This window comes from Sinohyriopsis cumingii, chromosome 3 (genome assembly GCF_028554795.1).
Source record: "Sinohyriopsis cumingii isolate HCF-2022 chromosome 3, ASM2855479v2, whole genome shotgun sequence".
Classification (NCBI taxonomy): domain Eukaryota; kingdom Metazoa; phylum Mollusca; class Bivalvia; order Unionida; family Unionidae; genus Sinohyriopsis; species Sinohyriopsis cumingii.
In genome coordinates, this window is record NC_142963.1 from 13,005,644 (window position 1) to 13,021,453 (window position 15,810).

Consider the following 15,810-nt stretch of genomic DNA (forward strand, 5'->3'; position numbering starts at 1 on the left):
CTTGACTATCTAACTCTTGACCATACAACCCTTGACTATCTAACTCTTGACCATACAACCATTGACTAACTCTTGACCATGCAACCATTGACTAACTCTTGACCATACAACCATTGACTATCTAACTCTTGACCATACAACCCTTGACTATCTAACTTATGACCATATAACCCTTGACCATACAACCCTTGATTATTTAACTCTTGACCATACAACCCTTGACTATCAAACTCTTGACCATATAACCCATGACTAACTAACTCTTGACCATATAACCCTTGACTATCTAACTCTTGACCATATAACTACTGACTATCTAACTCTTGACCATATAACCCTTGACCATACAACCTTGACTATCAAACTCTTGACCACATAACCCATAACCATACAACCCTTGACTATCTAACTCTTGACCATATAACCCTTGACTATTTAATTCTTGACCATATAACCCTTGACTATTTATTCTTGACCATATAACCCTTGACTATTTAACTCTTGACCATATAACCCTTGACTATTTAACTCTTGACCATATAACCCTTGACCATACAACCCTTGACTATCTAACTCTTGACCATACAACCCTTGACTATCTAACTCTTGACCATATAACCCTTGACCATATAACCCTTGACTATTTAATTCTTGACCATATAACCCTTGACTATTTAATTCTTGACCATATAACCCTTGACTATTTAACTCTTGACCATATAACCCTTGACTATTTAACTCTTGACCATATAACCCTTGACTATTTAACTCTTGACCATATTACCCTGGACTATTTAACTCTTGACCATATAACCCTGGACAATATATCCTTTTGCTATATGACCATATAACCTTGACTATAGCTATATAACCAGTGTCTATATAACTGTTGACCATATAACCCTTTACTATATAAACCATGAAAATATAACCCTTTTACTAATCTCATAAAAAGTTTACTTTATATAAATCTTTACTCAAACTTTCTGGTACCAAATAGCTAGTGGATGCCTTGGTCTGGGCTTCAGTAATTTGACAGCAGTTATTGGCAAGTGTTTGTTTGAAACCATGGTGTCTTTCACACCACATTGGAGTACCAGTAAGATCAATGGAATATCCCTATCTACTGGAGGACTGGCTGTGAGCAGAGATGTCCAATAATGGTTCTACAGACTGCAGTGTTTAGCTAAGAACTGCTACCAATGATGCCATGTTTTGGTTAAGCAGGCGAGGCAGGAGTTTATACAAAGACCCAGACTCTGAGCTATAGTAATTTTATCTCCAAGTTTCAGATGAAACCTTTGCAAATCAGGGCACATACTCTGGGTACATAATAATACTTTATAAGGTTTGAAATGAAACCCTGACCAATCAGGGCACAGACTCTGGATACATAGTACTGTATATCAAGGTTTGAAATGAAACCATGGCAAATCAGGGCACAGACTCTGGTACATAACAATACATATTAAGGTTTGAAATGAAACCATGGCCAATCAGGGCACAGACACTGGGTACATAATATTATATATCAGGGTTTGAAATGAAACCATGGCCAATCAGGGCACAGACACTGGGTACATAATACTGTATATCAAGGTTTGAAATGAAACCATGGCAAATCAGGGCACAGACTCTGGGTACATAACAATACATATTCAGGTTTGAAATGAAACCCTGGCAAATCAGGGCATAGACTCTGGGTACATAATACTGTATATCAAGGATTGAAATGAAACCATGGCAAATCAGGGCACATAATCTGGGTACATAATACTATATATTAAGGTTTGAAATGAAACCCTGGCCAATCAGGTCACATACTCTGGGTACATAATACTGTATATCAAGGTTTGAAATGAAACCATGGCAAATCAGGGCATAGACTCTGGGTACATAATACTGTATATTAAGGTTTGAAATGAAACCATGGCAAATCTGGGCACAGACTGGGTGCATAATGCTGTATATCAAGGTTTGAAATGAAACCCTGGCTAATCAGGGCACATACTCTGGGTACATAATAATACATATTAAGGTTTGAAATAAAACCCTGGCAAATCAGGGCACAGACTCTGGGTACATAATACATGATTCTTTATTATCTTACCAAGAATTATCATTACATGATTCTTTATTATCTTACCAAGAAATCGGAGCCTCCCTTGTTAACTAGTGCTGCAGTGACCACAATCTCCCCTGAGTCAGGACGCAGGTAGAACAGAGAGGTACCATCCTGAGTTGAGTTTATTAGGGTATATCTGACTGTGTCCTGGGATAGGGAAAGTTTTCTTGTTATATATTTTAAAAAAGTATGAAAATGCTAGAATAGACTGAAATAAAATTCTGACAGTATAGAATTTGATTGAAGAAAAAAATTCTGGAAAAAGCCTAGCTACTGATCATTGTAGGTTCATTTTAATGTCGCAGTCTTCTAACAGGAATAAAAAAGCATAACTTGAATTTGATCCTACTGTGCCTTAGACAAAAGAGGAATGAGACAACTGAGCTTAAATGTAACTCTCAGTTGTTGAAAGAGTTATTTTTTGTTTCAAAATAATGCATACACTCATATAACTTTAAATCCTATATAATAGATCACAATGAAAACACTGAGAAACAATACATTACTACAGGATAGACTAAAGAGAGAAATCACTTTTGAAAATGGACACATTACTATAAGATTGACTAAAGAGAGAAATCACTTTTGGAAATGGATACAATACTATAAGATTGACTAAAGAGAGAAATCACTTTTGAAAATTGACACATTACTATAAGATTGACTAAAGAGAGAAATCACTTTTGAAAATGGATAAATTACTATAAGATTGACTAAAGAGAGAAATCACTTTTGAAAATGGATAAATTACTATAGGATTGACTAAAGAGAGAAATCACTTTTGAAAATGGACACATCACTATAAGATTGACTAAAGAGAGAAATCACTTTTGGAAATGGATAAATTACTATAAGATTGATTAAAGAGAGAAATCACTTTTGAAAATGGACACATTACTATAAGATTGACTAAAGAGAGAAATCACTTTTAAAAATGGACACATTACTATAAGATTGACTAAAGAGAGAAATCACTTTTGAAAATGGATAAATTACTATAAGATTGACTAAAGAGAGAAATCACTTTTGAAAATGGATAAATTACTATAAGATTGACTAAAGAGAGAAATCACTTTTGAAAATGGACACATTACTATAAGATTGACTAAAGAGAGAAATCACTTTTGAAAATGGACACATTACTATAAGATTGACTAAAGAGAGAAATCACTTTTGAAAATGGACACATTACTATAAGATTGACTAAAGATAGAAATCACTTTTAAAAATGGACACATTACTATAAGATTGACTAAAGAGAGAAATCACTTTTGAAAATGGACACATTACTATAAGATTGACTAAAGAGAGAAAGCACTTTTGAAAATGGACACATTACTATAAGATTGACTAAAGAGAGAAATCACTTTTGAAAATGGATATATTACTATAAGATCACTTTTGAAAATGGATACATTACTATAAGATTGACTAAAGAGAGAAATCACTTTTGAAAATGGACACATTACTATAAGATTGATTAAAGAGAGAAATCACTTTTGAAAATGGACACATTACTATAAGATTGACTAAAGAGAGAAATCACTTTTGAAAATGGATACATTACTATAAGATTGACTAAAGAGAGAAATCACTTTTGAAAATGGATAAATTACTATAAGATTGACTAAAGAGAGAAATCACTTTTGAAAATGGACACATTACTATAAGATTGACTAAAGAGAGAAATCACTTTTGAAAATGGATATATTACTATAAGGGTGATTAAAGAGAGAAATCACATTTGAAAATGGACACATTACTATAAGATCACTTTCAAAAATGGATATATTACTATAAGATTGATTAAAGAGAGAAATCACTTTTGAAAATGGATATATTACTATAAAATCACTTTCAAAAATGGATACATTACTATAAGATCACTTTCAAAAATGGATACATTACTATAAGAGTGATTAAAATGAGACATCATTTTGAAAATGATAATTACTATAAGATCACTTTTGAAAATGCATACATTACTATAAGGGTGATTAAAATGAGAAATCACTTTTGAAAATGGATACATTACTATAAAATCACTTTCAAAAATGGATACATTACTATAAGAGTGATCAAAATGAGAAATCATTTTGAAAATGATAATTACTATAAGATCACTTTCAAAAATGGATGCATTACTATAAGTGTGATTAAAATGAGAAATTATTTTGAAAATGGATATATTACTATAAGATCACTTTTGAAAATGGATACATTACTATAAGAGTGATTAAAATGAGAAATCATTTTGAAAATGGATACATTACTATAAGATCACTTTTGAAAATGCATGCATTACTATAAGAGTGATAAAAATGAGAAATCATTTTGAAAATGGATACATTACTATAAGATTGATTAAAGTGAGAAATCACTTTTGAAAATGGACACATTACTTCACGATAGATTAATCATTATATGACAGAAGGTAAAAGGCAGACACTTGTTAATCTGTATCTATTAGAGAAACACAGGTGAAAAGAAAACAGTTACAAGTGTCCTATAGAGTATAAAAATAGGTCAGCAAAAGTTCTATTTGTTTCATTTTATAATTTAGTTTTTTGCATAAAGCTTCCAAGGTAAATAAATAAAGTTCTATTTGTTTCATTTTATAATATATTTTATTGCATAAATTTTCTAAGGTAAATATAAAAGGAGTTCATACGCCATCTTGGTCCAAAGCAGCAACAGATAAGATGGCTGTCCCGATTTGGGTTGAATCTGGAATGGTCACTTGATATGTTGCCGAGGGTTGGAAGACTGGTCCACTGATATCACGGGAAACTCCAATAAAGACATCAGCTTCTGCCTGGTCAGCTGGATAGGCTGAGTCATAACAAGCCACTCTCAACTTGAAAAATCAGAAAAGATTGTCATGTATGTATGTATGTATGATGTGTGAATGTGTGTGTGTGTATGTGTATGTGTGTGTATTAATGGCATATCAGCATGATAGTGGCTATACCATGCCATCTTAAAAGTAGCACAAAAAAAAGTAAATTAAAATATTCCAAATAAATGTTAAAAATAAAGCACAATAAAATAAAATGTAAAAGCAAAGATGTTTAAGTTTTGTAAAAGGGTATATACAAAAAACAAAGGTAACACAAATAAAATATTTAAAACATAAAGAATTTTTAAATATAAAAGAAATATTTCCTCAAAATATCCAAGATATCCTCAGGTCATACATCGTCACACAGATTCTTCATTGACTTCACATCAAAATATTTGTCTCAGAGAGAGAAAGTAGACAAACTTGACAACATCATCTGTTGTTAGTAGACATGGGCATGGAATGCACTAGTCACCATTCAACTATTCTTCCAAATATTTGTTGTATTTGTATTTGTATCAGCATGTCTACTTAAATTCGTAACATATCATGTTAATATAAAATATTCTAATCAAAATGCCCAATACAAATTTATATAAAATATTCTAATCAAAATGCCCAATACAAATTAATATAAAATATTCTAATCAAATGCCCAATACAAATTTATATAAAACATTCTAATCAAAATGCCTAATACAAATTTATAAAAAACATTCTAATCAAAATGCCTAATATAAATTTATATAAAACATTTTAATCAAATGCCCAATACAAATTTATATAAAACATTCTAATCAAAATGCCCAATACAAATTTATATAAAATATTCTAATCAAATGCCCAATACAAATTTATATAAAACATTCTAATCAAAATGCCCAATACAAATTTATATAAAATATTCTAATCAAATGCCCAATACAAATTTATATAAAATATTCTAATCAAATGCTCAATACAAATTTATATAAAATATTCTAATCAAAATGCCTAATACAAATTTTTATAAAATCAGCAAGATGAATAACACCAAACTTTAATTTGTTATAAGTTGATTGGGTAATACAGTGTTGACATTTTGTACCCTCTATATTCAGTACATTGTCAATGTGTACAAACTTATTTTTTTGTACTATGATTTTTCATAGAGACAGAATTGTATTGTCAATAACTTACATATTGTTGTACTTCAGATTCCTCAAAGATACTGTACCATTTTTTAAATATATATTAGTACTCCTTCACATCCCACCCAATAAAATCCAAATGAAATATTATGAATAATACGGTCCAGCTCTCCCTGGCCATAAATTCAGTAGTCTCCCTTGTCATAAATGCAGTAGTCTCCCTTCTCGTAAATGCAGTAGTCTCCCTTGTCCTAAATGCAGTAGTCTCCCTTGTCATACTGCGGTAGTTGGGATCCATAAATTCTGACTGCATTTTATACCCAAACATGGTATTGTGAAAATGATCAAAAAGTTTATGAATGTTTGTGTTGGGGATATTTAATAAAGCACCAAAGAAATATAAATAATATTTGGTTTATGTAAATTAATTATATTTTATCACTTCATGGTACTTTCTGCAAATCATTTTGTCAAACAGTACTATTTTAAAATGGAAAAAAGACATAGTACTAACCTATATGTTCTTCCCAGGGCTTTGCTAAGGAATATTAAAATAACTGTACTATGCTGTATTTGGAATTGTGTTATAAAGAAGGACTTTCCAAGGAGTATTCAAATAACTGTACTATGTTGTATCTGGAATTGTGTTATAAAGAAGGACTTTCCAAGGAGTATTCAAATAACTGTACTATGTTGTATTTGGAATTGTGTTATAAAGAAGGACTTTCCAAGGAGTATTCAAATAACTGTACTATGTTGTATCTGGAATTGTGTTATAAAGACATACTTTCCAAGAAGTATTCAAATAACTGTACTATGTTGTATCTGGAATTGTGTTACAAAGAAGGACTTTCCAAGGAGTATTCAAATAACTGTACTATGTTATATCTGTAATTGTGTTATAAATAATGACATTGTATGGAGAGATATGGGTTGGATTTGGAATTGTGCTATCAAGAAGGGCATTGCATTGAGAATTGAAATAACTGTTCTATGTTCTATCCAGAATTGTGTTGTAAAGAAGGGCGTTGTATGGAGAGATGTGGTTTGGATTTGGAATCATGTTACATAGAAGTTCTCTGTATGGACAGATGTGGCTTGGATTCGATCTATATACTGGAGGAATATTTCTACAATAACATACTGTATATGAAGAAAGGCCAAGATTATCATCACGCAAAGACCGTGTACTTCGAACTTGTCCAGAGTTCATGTCAACGCTAAAGAAGTAGTCTCCTGGATAGTATCCAATGGCCTTGTACTGCATTGTGCCCTGAAATTAGATTGTCATACAATTTTACATTCAGAAACAGTGAGCTAAAAAGTCTCCGTGTTGCACATTACTGTTTTGATGTTTGAAGACAAAATCTAAGGACTGACAGTGACCACTTCCATGTTAGAAGTCAACTGAAGCCTCCATTGTTAAATCCAGGAGTCAACTGACCATTTGTACTTATCCCCTAAAAATACAGTATTAAAACTTGTCCATTTGTAGTAATCACCTAGAAATAGTTTTATAACTTGTTCATTTGTAGATGTCCTCTAGGAATATGGTATTAAAACCTGTCCATTAGTAGGCATCCCCAAGAAATAGAGTATTATAACTTGTCCATTTGTAGTTATCCTCTAGAAATAGTTTTATAACTTGTCCATTTGTTTTAATACCCTATAAATATGGCATTAAAACTTGTCCATTTGTAGTTGTCCCCTAAAAATACAGTATTAAAACTTGTCCATTTGTAGTTATCCCCTAGAAATATGGTATTAAAACTTGTCCATCTGGAGGAATATGGCAAATCACTGATATTCACACAGTGGACTTGTGTAGCTAAAATATTACCAAGATATGATGTTTATTGAATATTTACAAAGATGGATTTGGGCAAAAGAAGACAGGAAGTAAACAGAAATCCATATGATGATTGGCAAAGTTTGTAAATACTTGTAAATTTTGCTGCTGACAAAATAACGTTGGTTTGATTTATTGATGCCAACCATGCATGCAATGAATGATAGCATATCCTGTGTCACCTATGTTAAATCAACATAATTTATTTTGCACAAGTGAAAGCACTGGCAGTTTACTGAATACTTTCTGTCATATTTCTGTATGAACAGTCACTACACCAGAAACATATGGAACCCTGTCATATTTCATTACAAACAGTCACTTCACCAGAAACATCTGGAACCCTGTCATATTTCATTACAAACAGTCACTTCACCAGAAACATCTGGAACCCTGTCATATTTCATTACAAACAGTCACTTCACCAGAAACATCTGGAACCCTGTCATATTTCATTACAAACAGTCACTTCACCAGAAACATCTGGAACCCTGTCATATTTCATTACAAACAGTCACTTCACCAGAAACATCTGGAACCCTGTCATATTTCATTACAAACAGTCACTTCACCAGAAACATCTGGAACCCTGTCATATTTCATTACAAACAGTCACTTCACCAGAAACATCTGGAACCCTGTTATATTTCATTATGAACAGTCACTACACCAGAAACATTTGGAACTCTGTCACATTTCATGATGAACAGTCACTACACCAGAAACATCTGGAACTCTGTCATATTTCTGTATGAACAGTCACTTCACCAGAAACATCTGGAGCCCTGTCATATTTCATTACAAACAGTCACTTCACCAGAAACATCTGGAACCCTGTCGTATTTCATTACAAACAGTCACTTCACCAGAAACATCTGGAACCCTGTCATATTTCATTACAAACAGTCACTTCACCAGAAACATCTGGAACCCTGTCTCATTTCATTGCAAACAGTCACTTAACCAGAAACATCTGGAACCCTGTCATATTTCATTACAAACAGTCACTTCACCAGAAACATCTGGAACCCTGTCATATTTCATTATGAACAGTCACTACACCAGAAACATCTGGAACTCAGTCACATTTCATTACGAACAGTCACTTCACCAGAAACATCTGGAACTCTGTCGTATTTCATTCTCTTGACTTTTTTAACTTTCAATAATATTTAATGTTTGATGTTTTTAATGACATGACTATGCATAAAGTATGTATCATCAATGCAGACAAGGCATACTGATACATAAAGTATGTATCATCAAAGCAGACAAGGCATACTGATACATAAAATATGTATCATCAAAGCAGACAATGCATACTGATACATAAAGTATGTATCATCAATGCAGACAAGGCATACTTATACATAAATTGTGCAAACAAGAGATAAAGGAATCTGAGGACAATTCAAACTTTAACCAGTGTTGACATGAAATAAATGTCCCACAGCAATAAAGTTTGCCTGATAAAAACAGACTTATTTTACCATGAGAGTTGTATCACAATAGTTAATTACTATCCTGTACCCATCTGTACTTTAAGTTGTATCACAATAGTTAATTAATATCCTGTACCCATCTGTACTTAGTATTATCACAATAGTTAATTAATATCCTGTACCCATATGTACTTAGTTGTATCACAATAGTTAATTAATATCCTGTACCCATCTGTACTTAGTTGTATCACAATAGTTAATTAATATCCTGTACCCATTTGTACTTAGTTTGTCATCCTAACATTAAAAGCTCATCTAACACGTGAAAAACTTAACAAATGGCTATTCCAGTTTAGCTGATCATTTATCAGCTGACATCCCACCACCAACCTCCACTTCTATTGAAACCTGAACCACAGTTTGCATGAATTTGGCTGACACCTAACCACCAACCTCCACTTGTATTGAAACCTGAACCATAGCTGACATGAATTCGGCTGATACCCAACCACCAACCTCCAGTTCTATTGAAGCCTGAACCATAGTTCGAATGAAATTGGCTAACCCATCACCATAAACCTCCACTTCTATAGGAACCTGAACCATAGTTGGCATGAATTTGACCAAAACAAAGGTACCATTCCTCATGCATATTTAGATTTCTATCAAGACCATCTCATCACATATTCATGAGCTCATATCATACAGATGCATGAGTATCAGTAGTATTCAGTATCTCAAGTGCTTCAGTGATAAAATCAGAACACATTAGGATCTTCCCAATAATCATTAGAAAACAACATGGAAATTAATAATTAATTCAAATGGAAATAATACTTAATTCACATGGAAATAATACTTAATTCACAAGAAAATAATACTTAATTCAAATGGAAATAATACTTAATTCACATGGAAAAAAATACTTAATTCACAAGAAAATAATACCTAATTCACCATTAAATACTGATATACAATATTTACTAAGTAATACTGAAGTCACCATTATATACACTCATATATGATATTTAATAAGTAATGCTGAAGTCACCATTATATATATACTCATATACAATATTTACTAAGTAATGCTGAAGTCACCATTATATATACTCATATACAATATTTACTAAGTAATGCTGAAGTCACCATTATATACACTCATATACAATATTTACTAAGTAATGCTGAAGTCATCATTATATATATACTCATATACGATATTTACTAAGTAATGCTGAAGTCATCATTAAATAGTCATGTACAATGTTTACTCAATGACCTATTGTAATGGCCGACATAATCTGGGTCAGTGAGGAATTTTGTCAGTACCATTTTGGCCAGAACATTGAAAAATATCTCTTTTTAAGTTTGTGTTTATAAGGAAACTTTCTTTAATTTACATTGTAAAAATAATTTCATAACTATCACATATAGTACAGTATTAGTATATCTTGCATTTAACTAAACTTTAAATAATTTTTCTAGCAATTTTCCTCTTTCACACTTTAACGCTGCAATGAAGTATTTCTGAGGTGGAGATTAGCAGAAAAGTTATGAGCTGTTATAACTTTGAGTGACAATAGTTAACAAGTCTAATCAGTGAATAGAATTCAGGTATTCCGATTCTTTGCAGAAAAAGGTTTTGCCTGTGAAATTCATACCTTAAATTCTAGCCCAAATTTCTGTGGTTTTTCCAGTAGGAACTAGGATAAAATCACAGTATAAAAAAGTTCCATAAAAATCAATGCCAAATTATTATTTGAGACACTTCAAAACCTATCAAAATTCTTATAGCCTGTTTCTTGTGAACCTTTTGATTGGCAGACTGTTTCTTGTCAGCCTGTTTCTCGGCAGGCTGTTTCTTGTCAGCCTGTTTCTCGGAAGGCTATTTCTAGGTATGCTGTTTATTGGCAGGCTGTTTCTTGGCAGGCTATTTCTAGGCAGGCTGTTTCTCAGCAGGCTATTTTTTATGAGGTAAAATCAGAAAGCAGCATAGTCTTATGACTAACAATTTTGTTGTGTAAATTATTTGGATTCTTGCATGCTTATAAGGTTATCTAAAGGTCATTCTATAAGTAAACACTTACCTGAAGATCGTTATCTGTGCAGACAACAGTCTCGACAAGCGAATTTGTGAAAATATTTTCACTGATTTGGACCTGATATAGATTCTTGGTGAACCTAGAAGGCTGGCTGTCACGTCGGACATTGACAATAGCTGTGGCTGAGGCAGTTTTCTCTGGAGTTCTCTGATCACTGGCTTGAAGGGAAATCTATTCAAAGTATAGTGCATACATGTTAATATTAAAAAATAATACTCTGCTAAATTTTAACCTGTATTTTAAAGATTTACACACTTGTAATTTTCATTTCTGAATTACAATTCAAGATTACAAATTAATATTTATCTAAAGTTTGGTTAAAGATAATTAATTCAAGTTTTCATTGCACAATTCATCTAAGTATAAAAAAGGAAAGAAAAATAGAGCACTTAGAGCTAAATAGCAACCAATATCTCATTATGTCATTAAAACTTAACAATGATTTATTAACATATAGATAATTTTAAATTATTCATTTTAAATTATTACAATATATTTATTGTTTTTGACAAGAGAGCTTATTTATCCATATATTAAATTTTCATGTATTATACCTTTTTATCCATATTATTGTACGATATTTACATAATAAGGTAAGGTACATTTTTAAGTGTATTATATTTACATAAGGTTCATTTTTATTCATATCTATGTATCATATTTATATATGATGTATTTTTATCCTTAATTATGAATCATATTTATATAATATGGTGCACTTTTATTCATATCTATGTATCATATTTATATATGGTGTATTTTTATCCTTAATTATGAATCATATTTATATAATATGGTGCACTTTTATTCATATCTATGTATCATATTTATATATGGTGTATTTTTATCCTTAATTATGAATCATATTTATATAATATGGTGCACTTTTATTCATATCTATGTATCATATTTATATATGGTGTATTTTTATCCTTAATTATGAATCATATTTATATAATATGGTGCACTTTTATTCATATCTATGTATCATATTTATATATGGTGTATTTTTATCCTTAATTATGAATCATATTTATATAATATGGTGCACTTTTATTCATATCTATGTATCATATTTATATATGGTGTATTTTTATCCTTAATTATGAATCATATTTATATAATATGGTGCATTTTTATTCATATCTATGTATCATATTTATATATGGTGTATTTTTATCCTTAATTATGAATCATATTTATATAATATGGTGCATTTTTATTCATATTGAATTTATGTACTATATTTATTTACATAACGTGGTGCATTTTATGTATATTTATGTATTATATTTACGTAATGTGGTGCATTTGTATCCATATTTGTGTATTATAATTTTATATGGGGTATTATTATCCAAATATATATATTATCTTAACATAGTGTAGTGCATTTTATCTATATTAATGTATTATATTTACATATGGTGTATTTTTATCCACATTTATGCATAATATTTACATAATGTGGTGCACTTTATATCTATTTATGTAATATATTTACATATGGTGTATTTTTATTCATATCTATGTATTATATTTTAAAAGTGCAATTGTAAAGCCTCTGCTGAAGAAACCAACACTCAACCATAACAATTTAAAGAACTACCACCCAGTTTCTAATCTTCCATTCATATAAAAAGTCTTAGAAAAGGTTGTTCTATTCCAGCTTGTATGTCATCTAAATTTAATTAGTCTTTTTAGCAATGTACAATCTGCATATCACCCTTGCCACAGTACTGAAACTACTCTTCTAAAAGTAGTTAATGACATTCTCTCTGCTTTGGATAGTGGAAAGATTACAGTCCTCACCCTCCTTGATTTGTCTGCAGCATCTGACACAATAGACTATGATATATTACTTCACCGTCTCCAGCATGTATTTGGCATTCATGATACAGCCTTACTGTGGTTTAAGTCCTACTTGGTCAACAGGACACAAATTGTGTCTGCAAATGGAATACACTCCAGCCCAGTTGATCTATGTTGTGGTGTCCCACATGGGTCTGTTCTTGGACCTGTCTTTTCATTCTATACATTCAGCCGCTCTCAAGTGTCATAGATCATCCAGTGTCTCACCAACTGTACGCTGATGACACCCAAATATACAAATCTAGCCACCCAATGAAGTTGATGCTACCATCCAAGGTGTAGAGAGGTGCATTTCTGATGTGAAATCATGGATGACATGTAACAAGCTGCAGATGAATGATGATAAAACTGAGGCCATTCTGATTACAACACAAAGACTTTCTCATTCACATCCTTTATCTCAAAACAATAAATACCAGTAACACCAACATTAAATTCACAGTCAGTATGAAACCTAGGTGTTACTCTGGACAGTACTCTCACATTGCACCAATATGTCATGAACATATGTAAGGCTGCATATCTTGAGCTGAGATGCATCAGCTCCATTTGCAAATGTATTTCAGTTGATGCCACTAAAACCATTTTGTGTTCATTAGTATTTTCAAGACTGGACTATTGTAACTCAATTATGTCTGGATCATCTCAATATCTACTTCAGAAACTTCAAAAGTTCAAAACACAGCTGCTCGGATCATACTTAGAGTACCATGATCAGAGCACACCTCCCCGCTGCTCTGTACCCTAAACTGGCTATCCATTCAATCCAGAATCAAACACAAAATCTGTTCTCTGTGCTATGTTTCACTGATGAACTCCAGTCCGACATACCTATCTGACCTCACCCATGTGTACACACCAGCAAGATACTTACGCTTCTCTTCTGACAATTGTATACTTATTATTCCCGCTATGTAAAACAGTCATATGGACAGCGTTCTTTTGCATACCAGGGCCTAGCAACGTAGAATGAATTGCCCACTGAACTTAGACAAAAATACACAGTGATCCCATTCAAGAGTGCTCTTAAAACTCACTTATTTTGACTGTAAGAACAAACTTAAAGACCTACCTTAAATATTTTCAGCATGTTTTTATGTTTTCTAATTTCATGGTGTTTGATTTTTGTAATCATATCATTATATATGTTTTTTATGTTATAGGTGTTGTCTAGTGTTGTAAAATGCTTAGAACTTCTAAAGATTAGGTGCTATACAAAGTCCTCATTATTATTATTATTTCCATATGGTGTATATTTATCCATATTTAAGCATTATATTTATATATGGTGTATTTTTATATATATTTTTGTATTATATTTACATAATGTGGTGGGGGCCCAAGTGGCTGAGTGATCTAAAGCGCTCTCCATTATGGATCACTGCCATTTCACCTCTGTCTGCATGGGTTTGAGTGTCAGATTCGGCTAATGTGGGTATGTGAGAAAGCTTGCCAGTAGGATAGCCTATTGTGTGCTGAAAAATAGCGTTAAACCCTATAACAACAACAACAACAACATAATGTGCATTTTTATCAATATTTGTATTATATTTACATATGGTGTATTTTTATTCATATTTATACTGACATAATGTGGTTCATTTGTATTCATATTTATTGTTGTTGTTGTTGTTGTTGTGGGGTTTAATGCCACTTTTCAGCATCCGATCCATATTTATGTATTATATTTACTTAATATGGTGCATTTTCAGTTAAACCTTCTTGAAATGCTGAAAAATCTGCAGCTGATAATAAGTAACTCATGAAGCTAAATGTGTCTGACCACTCGGCCATCAACCACTGGGACAAAGTTATAACAAATCTTTGGTATATTCATTTATGTCAATTTCAATTGGGAGACTTGTACCGTATATCTGGCAATGCTGCTGACAGTGAGAGGTTTGCGTAGGTAAATGTCACCAGCATTTGTGATGTAGAACATATCCTGAGCCAACAGATCTCCCTCGATGTAATAACGTATGGGATCCTTAAAAGAAAAAAGGAAAAAACATAATGTAATCAACAATTATAAAGTTTGCCTCTTTGAAACATTTATACTTTGTTTAGTGCAGCATTACAAATGATATCCATGCCTGTAACTCAGTAATGTTGACATGTGTATCTCAAAATGTAGATAACATTACCAAAGCTTGTTGCATTAATTATTTCAACACCTTGTACCGACATACAGAGCAACACCACTCATTTAGTACATGAGTGGATCATGAATATATAATCTGCAATTCCGGTCCTGAAGAGTCCACATTTGATACACAACTAAGCAGTTATAGGAGCCATCATATACCACAGGCAAACACTTGTCTGCCTCATTTAATTTCTTTATACTACAGTAGACTCTTGATCATCCAAAGTCTGAGGGGACTAGAAGTCTGGGGGGACTAGAAGTCTGAGGAGACTAGAAGTCTGGGGAGACTAGAAGTCTGG

The 15,810-nt window shown here is 32.0% G+C and overlaps 1 protein-coding gene across 1 annotated transcript in view; it reads right to left on the reverse strand.

Annotated features, from left to right (window-relative positions):
• Positions 1-15,810, reverse strand: part of LOC149802467 (uncharacterized) — a 512,180-nt gene that overhangs the window by 210,709 nt on the left and 285,661 nt on the right. The window contains exons 70-74 of the mRNA XM_089951513.1: positions 15,233-15,352; positions 11,479-11,664; positions 7,242-7,370; positions 4,797-4,982; positions 2,147-2,272 (exon numbers count right to left, since the gene is read on the reverse strand). Of these exons, the coding sequence (XP_089807639.1) occupies positions 2,147-2,272; positions 4,797-4,982; positions 7,242-7,370; positions 11,479-11,664; positions 15,233-15,352 (747 nt within the window). The remainder of the gene's footprint in view (positions 1-2,146; positions 2,273-4,796; positions 4,983-7,241; positions 7,371-11,478; positions 11,665-15,232; positions 15,353-15,810) is intronic.